A 16,273-nucleotide genomic window follows, 5' to 3' on the forward strand; every position below is an offset into this window, starting at 1 on the left:
TAAGATCAGAAATTTCATCAATTATTGGAAAGCAAACAGGGTTCGGGAAGGCTGTTAAATAAGTTTTCAGGTAGCCCTACAGAGGTGCACCACTGGATATCAAAGCAGATGCCAGGAGATCTCTCTTACTTCCTGTCTTTGCTTTTGCAATATTTAAGTGAACTGACAATAATACTGGATTATGAGCTTTGGAATCATGTGATGGTGATGCTTTTTAAAGGAGATTAACATATCAAATAACAATATGATCAACACAGGGTTAACAATGAACAGCCTGTTTTTAAGCTGATGTTTTATTATGATGAGTAGAGTAATACAAAAAAAAAATCATTAAAATGAAATTACAATTATCAAATTATGCCATTTGGCCGGTCACTTTTTTCTTTCATAAACAAGTATTTGCCTATATTTTTATACTGCAAAACAACACGAGGCATTTGATTAGAACAAGCATTGTAGATCTTTAAAGCTATTTATGACAGTTTTCCCTGAGATATGGGAGGATGGGTGTCTACCAATGTGCACAACACAACTCAGGAAGGGCAAAGTGAAACAGTTGGTAGTGATGCCACTGAGTATCACAATCTGCATAATCATCAATAGAAAGATGAAATGTAAAGCAAAGTGTGCTTGAGTGAGCAATAAAGATCGGTCTGTGACTTGCTACTCGTGAGTAATTTCACTCACCCCCTGTCACTGGCCGAAGACGTCCATATAACCTTTCTTGTCAAAACATGTCCAGCTCTCTGGCCCCAACTGGTGTCAAAGAGTAGAAATTAAATCTGCACATTGTTAAACCTGAATCCCTGAAGTTAATATAATGTGAGTAATACAGCAGAGGGAAACTAGCTCCAGTGGGGTCAAAAAGTGAAAGGCCCCACACCCAATTTGAGTGGCTCTTTCCCTAGGCCACTCAAAGATATATATATATATAATCAGATAAATTATTTCCTCCAAAAAAAGATTGCTTTTCTCCCAAACTTTTCTCCTTGCTCCTTTTAGACACAGGCATACTCTGTTGAAAGCTTATAGCAGTCCTGTTCTGGGGAAAAAAAACGGGAACTGCAATTGTGTGAAGGTGCTGTATAAAGAGGAAAAGTCTTTTTTCCTTCTATCTCTAAATCCTTGCACAGTCTGGACTCTTTACAGGTAGCCTTAGCTTTAGCTTATCGAATAAACATATTATAACATTCATCATGAGATAAAAAGAGTTCCCAACTGGATATCAAAATAACATACTCCGTAAATATCTAAAAGCCTTTGAATAGCTGGGGATTGCCATCTCTTATTGAAGTTTTGACTGCATTCCACCCCCGTAAAATTGAAAAGACAAAATCTAACAAATAAGCTGAGCATGGAGTTAAAAAGGTATGTTAGGTCAGCATGAGTTTGAAGTCCCCACTGGGGAGGGGGAAAAAACCCAACGTGTGACAGCACTAGGCTTCTGTGCCAAACACCACCACAGTTTAAGCACAGAGGCTTTTCTGTATTTCTACAGTTAATTAGTAACTCTTTTCTTTAACGTCTTCCATTAGGAAGTTTCCCTTCAGATGTGATTGTAGCAAACGTCAGGTTCACATGACACCCTTTGCGATTTCCTGCTGGAAGTTTCAGCCACAGGTTTATGGGCAATTAAACCATATAAAAATGATTCACCAAGTATTCACACTGTTCCAGGGATCTGCTTTTTCAGTTGTGCTGCTGATGATTTTTGCTCAAAAGCCTGATACTAGATTAGGTCTAATGCAAAATTTGAGGGTTTATTCTAATTAACCATGAATGATAAATCATTTGTAGATTACATACTGCCTGTGAACTACCAAAAGGGGATCCCTGAAGTGCAGTATTTCATCACACACTGTGTGCATCCCAGACACCCAAACCTGTCTCTAGATGCAGAAATATTGCAGTCTTCTCTGGCAGGTAAAGAGAGCAGGTACGTCAGTATGTTTTCCTGTCCCCTGGAGTTACTGTTGATAGCATCCTACACTAAATTGGCAGTATTATGACCTAATTTGTCAGGGAGTTTGATATCGTACTTCTGTTCAGGCTGGGAGGGAGCTACAGCCCCTATGACCCAATGCCACTTCTGAGGGAGCTGGATAGAGCCCTCCTGTCTACCCTTGCACAGGAAGGAGCACTCAGAGGAGATGTCCTCACCCTGCAGGTGGCTGCAAAACATAACGTCTGTTCAAAAGGCCAAAGCCCTCTTACTCAACAAACCAGTCACCTGTACAAAATGCTTTTTTGGCTATAGAGACCTGGGAGTTAAAAAGAATAAAGACCAATAGGTGTGCTACTGCATTACAAAATTTAAGACATGCAGAGAGCATCTGCCTCAGGGTTCAACACATCCTTCCTGATCACAGATCTGATCTCTTCTGATTCTTGAAGAATTTCAGACGAACTGATAGTTTCAATCATGAAAAACATTGAGAGAATTCTGCTGGCTTAAACCCGTGCTGCTGAGTCAGCCACACATCTTGCAATCACTGCTATCCTTAGCAAAGCACCAGGAGAGGATGGGAGATCCAGGGAGCTTCTCACGTTGCTCATGAAGGCTTCAGTGTCCCAGTCCTCAGTGAATGTATAGATTTGGTGAAGGTACATTTCACTACCAGAAGGTCTCGTATAAAATGAGCTAAGGCTTCAGTGTCCCAGTCCTCAGTGAATGCATAGATTTGATGAAGGTACATTTGTGAAAACTACCAGAAGGTCTCGTATAAAATGAGCTAAAGAAACTCAGCTGAACACTGTATGTCCGTACTGAGGAGTATGTTGCTGGCACAGAGGCCTGGTTTTCTCATTTGGAGCTTTTTTGGCCAAAAGATGCTAAGTCTTCTATGTCAGGGACCAGGTTTTTACCTCCAGCAGCTGTAGAATTGAAGGAAAAATATCTGTGAGGCCACCAAAGACACAAGTTGATTTCAGTGAGAATTATAACCCAATTGCCTGTATTTAAGTTTGGAAATCTGGAGTGTGAAGACCTCAGAGCACCTGCCTTGTTTCAGTTGCTACCAATGTTCTACCTCTTGTTCTGAAAGGTGAAAGAATTGCAGCTTCATTGCCCAGCGAGTTCATGGCATCTCTGCTGAAACCCTGCCCTGGTTGCTGCGGCCCATCAGCCTCTGCTTTAGAAGGGCTCTAGGCCAGGCCTGAAACATCACTGAGAGTTACACCACAGGGCAGGACCTCAGGAGACCCACTAGCAGTCAGTTTTTTACCTATCACAGCAATATATCAATATTTCTTAATATAACAACTCCAGTGAAATCAGAGTTGTGTTATCTTTACTGGGTTTTGCAAGTACTTGCACTACTTTCACTTGTCACAGATAGCCTTGTGTTTTGTCTAACTGGAGATGTGCAAACATCTCAACTTGTTCCCATTGGCTTCCTTTAGAGTTACCAGATAGAAACAGGCACCTTCACAAGGTAATTCACCTGTTTCATCTTAAAACCACCAGATAGAAACGGGCACCTTCACAAGGTAATTCACCTGTTTCATCTTAAAACCATATTAAGGTGAGATGAAACATCGTTGAGACAGCTATTTCTCTCCATTCACTAGAAAGAGAATACAAAATAAAAATCTTAAACTAACTTCTAACCAACAAGTTAACTTTAACCAAATTCAGATGAAGGAATCTAATTCTTAGACTTTTAGAAAGAAACAACCAACATTGGTTTTCAAAGGATGAACTAGTTCAGTAACTGAGAGGAGATGACTCAATTCCTGCCCTTACACAGGGTCCCATAAATCCTGGAGCCAAGTTGGCTACAAGATGTAGGAGGAATCCGTATGTCACAGTCAAGGGGTGTCTGTAGAAATGTGTAAATGGTCCACACACAAGCACTGGAACCACTGCAAAGTCATACAGTGACTAAAATCTACTTGATGCAGGGAGGAAATGGGCATCCACTGAACACAGTAACCACATCTAGGCCTCCACTGAACAGCCCCCTGGCATTGTAGCAATGCAATTTTATCGTTTACCAGAATTAAACCCCAAAAAGTCAAATCTTACCATCAAAAAACTGCTGGATCAGCATGACAGGCCCTAGGAAGACAACAGCACAGAAAAAAAGTAGCAGCATTAGCAAGGATTTACTTGGAAGAATTAAAACTAACAGACTTGCAGTTGTTTTTTCTCAATTTATATTTATCTGAAATTCCTGAGCAACTCCTTGGTATCCATCTCAAAGGCATCCACAGTCCTTGTGTTTTGCCCACAAATCCCCACCACGTACAGCAGGTGTGACACTTTGCCATAGGACAGCACAGTTGCACCCCAAGTTCTATACTCTGTTGTAGCCCAACTATTTCCAAAGTATGAGGTGCTTTAATATTATCTTGCTTTAAGAATGCTGCTGGTTTTGTGTTGAGGAGGACGGAAGAGCAGGGAGTGATACCAAGAAAGGCAGGTATTTCCAGAAGACCTTATTGACATGACTTGCTGTTTACTCCATAGAGCCTATCCCAGCCCTTTCCATGCACATTCATTTACAAACACACTCCTCCCTTGGGCATACCTAGGAAAATACTCTGTCTTAAATTAAAATCGGCTCTTTAGTGGGCAGAGGTGTGAGTAGGAACCACTCACCCAAAGGACCCCTCAGCCCACATCTGGACGTTCAGCCATCCCCTGGGCTGGGACACGTCTCTGCAGGGGAAGCTGCCCAGCAATGCCGCAGTCCAAGACTGCTCCAAGGCACTGGATCCCACTGAGACAGGGCTGAGCAGTGTGGTCACTTGCTGTATATTACTGTAGCAGTGAGGAAACGTCTTCTGGGCTTATTTTTCATAATCAATCAGCCAACTGGGGACTGCACCATGGCACCTAAGGCAGAGGTGGAGTTCCTACCAGCTGTTAGCCCAGCCTCGCCTTCACAGCAAATATCAGTCAGCAACTTCATAAACAACGTTATGGAAATAAGATCCAGAAAGAAAACCCTGCATGCTTTATCTACCACCAGCACGGCTCGCAAGGCTTGTTACCAAAAGGAAACATAACATTTTGTCAGACTGTACCTTGACCATTTCGGTTCCGTCGAACACAAAACGTTATCAGTGCTGCTGCACAAACCCCAGGAATCAGTATTGCGGCAATGACGCCAGTGCTGTCATCTACACCCATTAGAGGTTGAGCAACACCTGGAGGGTAGAAGAAGATACAGTTCAAGTGAATCAAACATTTGTGCCAAGAAATGAGCTTGCCTCACGAGCAGCAGTTAGGAAAAATTGGGCCTGATGCTTCTGCAATGGAGCCCACAGAAGCTGACAATGAGAGAAGAAACCAGTGAATGAGAGAACAAATAGCCTCTTAAGGAAGACACCTGTAAGAGAAGAATGACTCTATCAACATTGAAAGCTAATATTGACTCTCCATCACAACAGATACCTTTGAAAGTCTCTCTCATTTGAAATAAGCAAAAACAAGAGGTGCAAAATCCATCCTTAATGACGGGTTCAAAGGCCACTAAGGAAATCTGCCTTGACCATCTTTAAATATCTAGAAAGGTTATCTTAATACTTGTCTAATTTGGAAGAGAAATAATAGAATCATCCAGCACACGTTCAACATTTACCAAAGAAAAACCCCAAACCAAAAAAAAACCCTCAAACAACACAGGAAAATGCAAAAAGCCATACCTCTACCAACGACATTCAACATTTACCAAAGAAAAATCCCAAACCAAAAAAAACCCCTCAAACAACACAGGAAATGCAAAAAGCCATACCTCTACCAACGACTGCCACCAGAAAAAGATAGAGTTTACTTGTTTCAAGTAAAGACACCTCATTTGTCCATAAGCTAAGGAAGATGTCAGGGGTTTCTACAGTGAAAGAAATTTGGATAGAGAACTAACTCTGTGTGACAATTGTCCTCTCAGTCTGGAGGTAAAGTCTTGTTTATTATTTACTGGTAAGTGGAATTGTTGCATACCCATCACGTACCGCTTTCCCTCAGCATCCCTGCCTCTAGGGCTATACAGCTATGCTTACAGAAACCTATACCTACAAGTATGTATTTTCAGTAATGGGAACCTTCACGGGCTAGGGGAAAGTCTCTGAGTTGGCTACAGCATATGCAGGTCCAAAGTGTGAATGTACAGTACATCTGCCCCCTTCCACATCAGGCTTTGGTCATATCAAGCTGCCTGAGCAAAACGCTTGCAAAGCAAAGGGCAAACAAACACGAGAAGAGACTAACCTGGGTCTTCCTCATCACTGATGCTGACTCCTGATTTTCTGGTTGGTGGTTCCTCATCTGACGTGTAGCACTCCATGGAATGTTTGGTATTTTCATGGTTTGTGTCTACTGCACAGCAAATTTTAATGATGTTACCACTCCCATTTTCTGAGGAAGCTGAAAGGTAAGAGAAATTTTAATACAATATAGATTATTTATAAGATCTTCAATCCAGGGTTAAAATCTCAGAGACCCCAGAGTGCATCTACCACCCAGCCTGATGCCACTGTGCCATTATCTAACTTATTGCTCTTCTAACAGGTCAGAAATATAAAGGCCATTATATTGAAAACTCTTTCCTACCTACAGATCCCACACTCAGCACACCCACAGGTCACCCTTCCAAGGGATATAGGCTTGTACATCTACAGCAATTTCCAATTGTCACTATGCATGTTTTAGTGGCATCCAAGCTTCACATAGTGGTAACAACATGTAGGTATTTTGCAATGGTAAGCATAAATCCAGGAGAGAAACCGTTTACACTGATCAGAAATTAAATACACAAGGAATTGTTAGGCTGAACAAGAGAATATGTAAGGTGGAAAAATGGGCCCCCAGCATAAGAAGGACATCGACCTGTTGGAGACGGTCCAGAGGAGGCCACAAAGATAATCAGATGGCTGAAGCCCCTCTGCTGTGAGGACAGGTTGAGAGAGTTGGGGGTGTTCATCCTGGAGAAGAGAAGGCTCCGAGGAGATCTCAGAGCCCCTTCCAGGATCTGAAGGGGGCTACAGGAGAGATGGGGAGGGACTCTTGATCAGGGAGTGGAGTGACAGGATGAGGGGAAACGGTTTTAAACTGAAAGAGGGGACATTTAGATTAGATAGGAAGAAATTCTTTCCTGTGAGGGTGGTGAGATCCTGGCCCAGGTTGTCCAAAGAAGCTGTGGATGCCCCATCCCTGGAGGCGTTCAAGGCCAAGCACTTGAATGGGGCTTGGAGCAACCTGGTCTGGTGGGAGGTGTCCCTGCCCAGGACAGGGGGGTAGAACTACATGATCTTTAAGGTCCCTTCCAACTCAAATCATTCTATGATTCTTTTCTTGTTTTCTTCTGTCAGCAATAAGATTAGAAAGGATGGTCTAACTCAAGCAAGAGAGGTAATGAAAGCCTTTTTTCAAAGAATCATCTACAGCCAGGAGGACAAAGCCAAATATACATTCAGTCGCAGGTAGACTGGTGAAATGTCATTGACTTGGATGGAGTTCAACTAAATTACACCTGTGCAACCTGGCTCACCATGAAGTTTTGCCTTCTTGGAGCCACTTGCTACATGTACTAACAGGCATTTTTATCACTGAATTTGACAGTTTCATGAGAAAGCTGGAAAGCTACCTCCTGGTTATTTACTGAGTTGTACAGAAGAGCAACACAGAATGGCTCTTTAGGCTAGACCCAGATTTCTGTGTGCACTGCCTGAAGTAGATGGGATTCACACATTCCAAGCTAGTAACATGAATTTATCTGAATCTCTACTAGTGTAGTTCTAAGCAGTGTTTGACCTGAGAGAATTTAATTTATTTTTGTGAATGACTTCTTGACAAATTAGTTTACTCATTAGCCTCACTGTATGCCTAAATATACAACAGGTCAGTTTTATAACCAGAAATATGTTTCTCATATGTTCATAGCCAGGCTCCTAGTAGGCCATACCTCCGTAATCCACAATGCCACATGCGTCTCCCATTCCCATTTTTTTCTGCCACCAGATGCCATAAATTCCTTTATAAGAAGTATTTTCTTGCTGAAAGCACATACTGATGTTTTTTTCATTGATTTCCAACTTAATTTTTTTATCTGAAATTGTCTCATTTTCCGTATCAACAATTTTGTCGAAGCCTCCGTAATCGTTTTCTTCGCATATGCTGACCTCACAGTCTTTACAGTAGTAGACTATCACATGCATTTTGCCAGAGGAAGAGTCTTGTGTCATCCCAGTAGGGCTGCCCCTGGGCACGGCAATAGCTACATGAGAAAACAAAGAAAAATTATTTTCTACCAGTTTTCTCCCAAGACTTTTAGTGTTAAAGAATTAGATGAGTTCTGGTGGACAAACCCAGCCATTGCTTAGGAGATACTGTCTGCAAACATGGTACTGGGCCCAGCCCCCAAAATAAAGTTTTGGGATAGAAATACGACATAATTCCCCCCTTGCTGCCACTGGGGTTTTAACTAGGAAGCTGGCAGCTTGGGAAGTGAGTTGAAAGACATTTCTCTTGTTGACCTAAGAGGTTCTCTGCCCAGACAGGCTCAGATAAATCACCCGTTGTTCTTTTTTTCCCTTCCAAAACTCCTTGGCATAATCCTATCAGGCAGATCTCCAGCAGGCACCCAGATCCCTGGACAAACGAAGGCCAGCTCTGAGTTGCCAGACTACATACAGCTGGATCCTATGTCCCACTGATTCAGTTCAATATTCCACCAGGCAACAGTTTTACAGCCAAGCCAAAACTCACCAGCAGCCTGGCTGAAGCACTGGAGTACGCTGGGGCTGGGTGCTGAGGCCTGACAACAGGGTTTTACTCATTCAGACTGTCCTGGTAAAGAGCTAGTCCTTTGAGAGAGGACTCACCTCTCCTGATTTCAGACAGACCAAAAAAGTTGCCCTTCCCAAGTTAAGTGATTGCAACAGGTCAAACAAATCAACCTTCACCTTCTTAATTCCTTTTCTCACCTTAGTTGTTTTGTGGTCTTAGTTTTAACTGGCCACAATTGAGCTTTCTAATAACAGTTTAAAAGTTTTTAGCTACTAACGTGCAGTGAAAAGCAATGAGATCAAACAAGGAGACTCACTTGCACGGGGAGCTGCGATGGTCAGAAGCAGGAAACACAACCGCCAGAGGTGGGGAGAGTCCATCAGGCTGCCCTGTGTGTTGAGCTCTAACAGCGTTGGATGGTCTCTTAGATCCTCCACGGTCCTAGGGCAGGCTCACCAGCCTCGTCCCTCAGTCACCTCCCTGTTTGAATATTAAATTAGGTGTTTAACAGCCATGATCTCATTCTTATAATCATTCTCTAGACAAAAAAAAACAAACCAACCAACAAAAAAACTATATCCAAAAAAACAACTTCCAGGACAAGTGCTGTAAAGCTTCGTCTAAACAAGACAGCTGCAATACAGGCAAAGAAACACTCATCTGCTCAGCTGCTACTGCAGTATGGCTTTTGCAAATGCCAAACTCATATCCCTTCCCATCCCTGGGTCAATCACAGCAGTAGGAGACACATGGTCTGTCTGCAGGGAAAGGGAAATCCCTCCTGAGCCTGCTGGGCAGGAGGCTCCATGTCAAGGTCCTCCAGGCTCCTCTAGGCAGTGGTCCTGCACACATTTCACTCGTACATGCAACAAATAACATCTTGACTTGATACCACTTCTAAAACACATCAAAAATTAGATATGGACTATGTTTTGTGCTGAATGAGTGTTTTGCTTGACCTAAGATGAAATATTTACTGTCAAATTGAATTTTATTTTTAATTTGGAAGACAGGATAGGAAATACTTGTTCAAATTAAATCAACAAACAAACAAAAACTTAGTACTTCTTTTCAATAAATGTATTGGATTCAGTCACAAATCCCTCCTCAATCATTTCAATGAAACGGTCATGAACTTATGAAATATGCTTAATTAAAACACAAGTTTCACTTTCCAAAGAAGAAAGAAAAACAATCTGGAAAATTCACTTTTCTCACTAGACTTGCTCTGGAAAACACAAACTGTTTTGCTTCTAGGAGGTTTTGATTGGAAACCTTTGTTAAAACAGCTACCTGAGAATTAACTTGAGGACGTTTCCAAATTAATTATGCATTCATTCCTAATCATGCATTAAATCTTTTCTTTTAAGCAGAAGTTAATAATTGACTTATCTCTCGTGACATGTACTAGTCAAGAGCTGCAGAAAGTCCCACCCCAATTCCCAGAAATGGATGAGACAGGAGGAAAACAAAACCTACAAAACGAGCCCTTTCCAGTGTTTGACAGCGCAGGAGGAAATCCGTGAAACCATCTGCAGAAATTTCCTGTGCAATAAAATCCAGGGCCCCTCCGCAGGGCCCCAAAAGCTCTCGATACCCCCAGGTAGGGCCCAAGCCTGGGAGATGCCGGACCAAGCCAAGGTCCCCACGCTGCTCCACGCCACGCACACCCACAGCCGTGCAATCCGTCCACTTCCACTTCACACCACACGAGGGACCAACTCTTCCATTTTACGCTCAGGGCTCCTGCTCACCTACACCATCTGGCAAGAATTTCTTCCTGCCCCACCAAGTATTAGCAATACTCAGAGAATCACAGCATCTTTTCTCATCTTCTTTCCATACATCTAATAGTAGTTCCTGTCTGTTTGATTTTGAGTGGTACAGAGAACCAAATAAGCACAGCATCTTTTCGCATCTTCTTTCCATACCTCTAAAAGTAGTTCCTGTCTGTTTGATTTTGAGTGGTTTGGTTGGGTTTTTTCCAAAAACAGATGACTCCGTACCATTTCACGTTACTGACTGATCCTGGAACATCTCCCTTATGAGGAGAGGCTGAAAGAGCTGGGACTCTTTAGTCTGGAGAAGAGAAGGCTGAGGGGAGACCTTATTAATGCTGACAAGTATCTCAAGGGCGGGCTGAGGGAGGAGGGAACCAGACTCTTTTCAGTAGTTGCCAGTGAGAGGACAAGGGGCAATGGGCACAAGTTGGAACATAAAGGGTTCCACTTGAATATGAGGAAGAACTTTTTCACGGTGAGGGTGACGGAGCCCTGGAACAGGCTGCCCAGGGAGGGTGTGGAGGCCCCTTCTTTGGCGATTTTCAAGACCCACCTATAGGCAGTCCTGAGTAACATGCTCTGACAAGCTCTGGGTGGTCCTGCTTTAGCAGGGGAGTTGGACTAGATGATCTCTACGGTCCCTTCCAACTCTAAAAATTCAGTGAAATTCAGTGAAATCCTGTTTCCTGCTTTGCAAAGCACCAATTAACAATGGCCCCTGCAGGCCAGCAGAGCGTCAAGGGACTGTCATCAACCATTGAAACATAGAATCATTTAGGTTGGAAAAGACCCTAAAGAACATCGAGTCCAACCATTAACTCGGCACTGCCAAGTCCACCACTAAACCATGTCCCTAAGCACCACGTCTACACATCTTTTAAATACCTCCAGCATATTATATCTCCTCGTCCTCCTCGGAGCGCATTCACCAGCCTCATGCAGTCCTCGCAGACCAGCTGCAGCACATCTGGTGAGTGATCTGCCCAAAAGTGAAGGACAACAAGCGATTTCTTCCCCAGTAGTTTTCAGACTGAGGTCTGCATCTTCTGGCCTCGTTCCTTCTGTCTTCTTTTTTGTGGTCTTCTTGCCCCACCCTTGTCCCTCCTCTCACTGTGCGCAAAGCACATCTCCCTTCCTCTTCTCTCTGACATTCCTTCCCACACTCACTCTTCTCTTCATTTTCAAAAGTCTTAAAATCCTCTTTTCTGGCAAGTTTCTGAAAGCCTTCAGCTGTGTTGGCCACCTCCTGCCAACAGTTTTAAACTTACTTTAACAATAAAACACTCAAATGAAAAAATGAGACACACCTTTGGGACAGAAAGTATTTTTCATCGTGTTTTTTGCCTGCTTGCCTTTCTTTTCAAGGCAATACAAACTTTCACTTTTCAGAGCCACTGAAGTTGTCTACACAGCTGGAACGAAGCAATGCCAGACCCTAAAAGTGGATCAGCTGCAAGCAGTAGATTAGTAATGGCACAACGATGATGAGCTGGAGCTCCTTCATCATTCACACCCAGCTGATAAGCATTTCTCCAGTTCAGACCTGACCCCCTGAACAAGCCAACCTGAGCTCACTGGCAGGAAGAAGTGGATTTAGCCAGAAACAGAAACTTGTAGAGCCTTAACAAGGTCTTTGGTTTTGTTTTTGAAAAGATCTATTTGCATAGAAATCACTCCCCAAAACTCTCCTGCTTTTCCGTCTCCAGTAACTTCATAGCAAACACAACACAATAAACAACTCCAATGTTGACCAAGACAAGAAAGTCAGTTGGTCGTTAACACAATAACATCATTTCTACCAGAGGAAAGGTCATCTCTCAAAGTTACAAGCTAAAGACCTGGAATATCCTGGCTAGACACCTGCATTTTCCCACTCCAGCACCACCTAAACCAGCTCACCGCCTTTCCAGCGTGCATCCCCAGGCTTGCCCACCTCTGCCACCCGCACAGCTCACCTGAGGCTGCCACTTCAGTGGGGACCCCCATGGTGACAGCACAGGGCAGGGATCACCCAAAATCCCAGCTGCAGGAGGTGGCCAATGCAGTGACAGAGCCGAGAGATCCAGTGCTATTTTCCAACTGCACATACTGCATTTCCCTGACCCTGCTCTCTCCTACAGCCACACACCCCAGGGGTCTACAGCTTTATGCACATTTTAGTATATGGTTTATACAGTCAGGCACAAGTGTCTTGGTGGAAGGATTTTCAGAAAAAATTTATTTGGTAACCTAAATATCCCACGGATATTTATATATCCCACCCACATCTTACATTTCAAACAACTTGAAGAAAATAATACTATAAGAAGTAAGGAAGCAGCGAATCAAACCCCAAAGAACTGCAGAAGATCCTACAGGTTTTATTTTCCACTCTAAGTTCCTTCCTGAAAAAGGAGTAGAATTTACGGAAGAGCTAATTTGGGTTTTACTTTCACTACCTGTTCCACCTTTGTTGATCTGCTGACCACCACTCTCAACAAGCTCTTGCAATAAAAAAAACAACAAAAAACACTCCCAAACATAAAACAAGATCACGGAAAGAACACAATCAAGATAAGCAAACAGCAGGACACTCTGCTTGAACCAAAAAATCACTGCAAAAATTCTGGTAGTAAAGCACATGGCTTCCAAGCAACTGCTCTTAAAAAAAATTTCCACTATAACCATTAGAAAACACTACTAAGGTTTTATTTGCTGCTTGCAGCCTACCAAGGCAAGCAACATGAACTGGTTTGCTGCTATAATTTCTTTTCCTTTAAAAGCAATATCCATGCAGACTGACGCTTTTTAGTTTGGTTCTCTCCTTCATTTTGCTCTGAGCCCAGAGCCACCAGAATCCCCACGAGTCCCTTTTGGGAGCAGAGCAGTAGCCACAGGAAAAACAAGTCACAATCAGCTCCAGCTTGGGTGACAGCTTCTCACTGGAAAGGAAGAGAATTGCAAAGATTTCTACTGCAACCCTCCTGGCAAATTATCCTTCATTTGCAAATATGACAGGATGGCAATTTTGGAAAAGGGAATATAATCAAAACATGCTAAGGAGCTAGGAGAAAAAAAAAAAAAAAAAGAAAAAAAAGTTAAGCAGATGTGGGAAAAGATGAAAATGCTCTTAACAAAGGTATTCTATGGTATTCTGTGGTCACTCACACTTACGTGAAAGGGCACCACAATGAAGCTGCTGGGTTTTCGCATTCACACAAGTAACGTGGAAGCAGTGCAGAACTTCATGAAAGTTGCCAGTCAGGGCTGGGAAAAGCAGTTTTACTTATATAGCAAGGTCATGAAGACAAGTAATACACATTCTTCCTCTCCAAGAAAATTTGAAAGACATGAATCATTTCCCTATTTTGTCACAGGCTGTTTTAGTGCCTGTTTCTGAATATCTACTTAAAAAGAGGAAAAAAGAGCAATAATTTGTAAAAGACAAGGCTGGCTGTAAGCCAGGGCCCCTTAAAGAAGAAAACGGGGTGAGTACCTCAAAAGTTGTTTGCACCTGAGGAAGCCTTCATGCCTCTCTTCTTCCCTTCTCCATGTACCCGAGCAGCCTTCCAGCTCCCGGGTCATTCAGCTTCTCTTCCACAGCCTTACACAGGAGATGCAGAAGGGACTTGGATCCCAGAGCAAAAGGCTCATCGCCAGCGTCTCACTTCTTTAAAAGGCAAATGGATTTTCATTTTCACTTTTGTTTGCTGTGGAGCACAGGGCAGCACCGACTGGAGCACAGGGCAGTGGTGTCTCTCAGCAGCGCAGGCAAGGTAAGTCCACGCTGCTGCATGGGACTCTGCAGCTGGAAACCACAGGGGGAAAAAACCACACACCCCCCCGAAAACCTCCCAGGAACCTGCTTATGGGGTCCTGGGTAGCAAATCTGTCTCTCTACATACTGCAGCAGTGATATGAACGGGCTGGATTTGAGATCTTCTCCTGGGTCTTCTTGCCGTGCAAGGAGAGCCTGCAGCACAGAGCTGAGGTCAATTTATTCCCTGCCCAGGATACACCCTGCCAAAACATGCATATTTCAGCAGCACTCCTGCTCTTTACCTGGATTTGTGCCTGTCACGTAACCAGGCAGAGCAGCTGGAACCAGAGGACTGGGCAGAGCATTGGCACAGCCCCCAGTAAATCAAAGAAACCTCTCTGATTCCCGGACTCTTTGCGACTCAGGTAAAATAATGCTCATTGTCCTTGGCAAAGCACTTGGCGATTAATGCTGCACGTATTTGTTGGGTCACTTTTACATTTACTCTTTAATAGAGCTCTGACCACTTAATGAAGGCTTCAAAGACCTGTTCTGCAGAATTTTACACTTGCTGCTCCAGCTTATCTTCTTTGCAGGGACTGATAGGGCTGGTGCGAGGCTTCTTTCAACAGTGCCTTCCTTATTTCACTTCTCTTGCCCCCTTCCTTCTTGTAGGGCCCATGCTGGCCCAATGTGTACAAGGCTTCTAGATGACTGGAGACAACGTTAAATATGCCACCAGCAAGTCAAGAGGTGCCCATTTCCAGGAGTGACACACAAGGTGGTGCAGCCACTCTCTCAGTAGGTCCCAAGACTGCAATTTTGTCATTACAGTTTGCCACGCTGGCTCCCTGCGTAGCCTGTTTAGCAGTAACTTCACAGCAAGCTGACATTAAAAACAAATGTTTGTGCCATTCACGATACTTTAGACTGCCAAATTCACAAATACTAAAACAAAACAGGATTAAAAAGAGCCACTATGAAGCTAGCCACAGCCATTTGTTGCCTTTCTTTCTGTTTGTGGGGTTGGGGGGAGGGGGGGGGGAAACAGAGACGGAGACGACAGGGGTGTTGTAACGCTGGAAGCCATCTGTATGCTCCGTAGGGAATACCCTGTTTCCAGTGAAGAGGAGGGTAAGGAAAGGGAACATTCTGTAACCCCACAGTCTGCCTGGAGGCTGCAGCTGGGAGCACACCCTCCAGAAATCAGGCTCAGGAAAAAGCAAAAGAAAGCTGACTGGGGCTCAGCACAGATGCTACACAAGAGCATCCTCAAAGCACAGCAGCATTATGGCAGCTGCAAGGTCTCCTTTCCATGTTCTGTTTCACCCACCCCACCAGTCTGAGCCTATGGCTCCCACGTAGCAGTGCTACTCATCCATAGGCAGCTATAGCTCCCACGTAGCAGTGCTACTCATCCATAGGCAGCTCAAAATAAGCTGCTGTGACAGCCTTTGGGAGGGCTGCCATCCCCCCTGCCCTGCGTGGCACTGCTAGGTGGGGCTACTAGAAATGAAGGTGGGGGGCAGAGATCTGCAGGGCTATAAAAGTGCTGAACTGATGAGATGACATACCTCAGGACACACAGCCAGTACACCAAAGAGCTCTTAGTGCACAAAGAATACCCACCCGCTGTCACGTAGCTCGTCCTGGAAGCTGTGATTTTGCCTGTGGCAAAACATTTTTTGGCTCCAAACTGCAGAGAAAGTCAAAGAAGAGCAGTGACACTCAGGGTACGGGGCAGAATTGACAGCGCAGGAGGAGAATCTCTTAGAGCTGGTTTGGGAATTGACAGCCAACACCGACTGCTGGGTCAGCGTAGGTGGCTGAGACCAGAAGGCAGCACCACACTGAAGGGCAAAGCAGCACCTCTCAGTAGATTAAAAAAGTGGGGAGCCTCATCCCAAAACCAGGGAATTCTCAGGACACAGACCAAAATCCCACTCTGCAACCTGCTATGAAGAAGTAGCTGCAGAGAGAATCATTCTTGTCTCTGGGTTCCCAGTGCCCACATAAACAAAC

At 43.9% G+C, this 16,273-nt stretch overlaps 1 protein-coding gene across 2 annotated transcripts; it reads right to left on the reverse strand.

The window, feature by feature from the left end:
* Window positions 1-277: 277 nt before the first annotated feature.
* On the reverse strand, window positions 278-14,470 carry LOC106892438. Of its 2 annotated transcripts, none has more exons than XM_014949645.1 (8): window positions 13,988-14,470; window positions 9,048-9,211; window positions 7,908-8,219; window positions 6,215-6,370; window positions 5,032-5,154; window positions 4,028-4,060; window positions 2,710-2,874; window positions 278-2,618 (listed from the first exon to the last, which is right to left on the reverse strand). In XM_014949645.1, the coding sequence occupies exons 2-7, from the start codon at window positions 9,109-9,111 to the stop codon at window positions 2,804-2,806; spliced, it is 759 nt and encodes a 252-aa protein (XP_014805131.1). In that variant the 5' UTR covers window positions 9,112-9,211; window positions 13,988-14,470; the 3' UTR covers window positions 278-2,618; window positions 2,710-2,803. The 2 variants fall into 2 exon arrangements, with proteins under 2 accessions (XP_014805131.1, XP_014805141.1); XM_014949655.1 differs by lacking the exon at window positions 13,988-14,470 and adding an exon at window positions 11,398-11,558.
* Between the last annotated feature and the right edge of the window lie 1,803 nt (window positions 14,471-16,273).

Source organism: Calidris pugnax, unplaced genomic scaffold (genome assembly GCF_001431845.1).
Source record: "Calidris pugnax isolate Ruff unplaced genomic scaffold, ASM143184v1 scaffold9, whole genome shotgun sequence".
Classification (NCBI taxonomy): domain Eukaryota; kingdom Metazoa; phylum Chordata; class Aves; order Charadriiformes; family Scolopacidae; genus Calidris; species Calidris pugnax.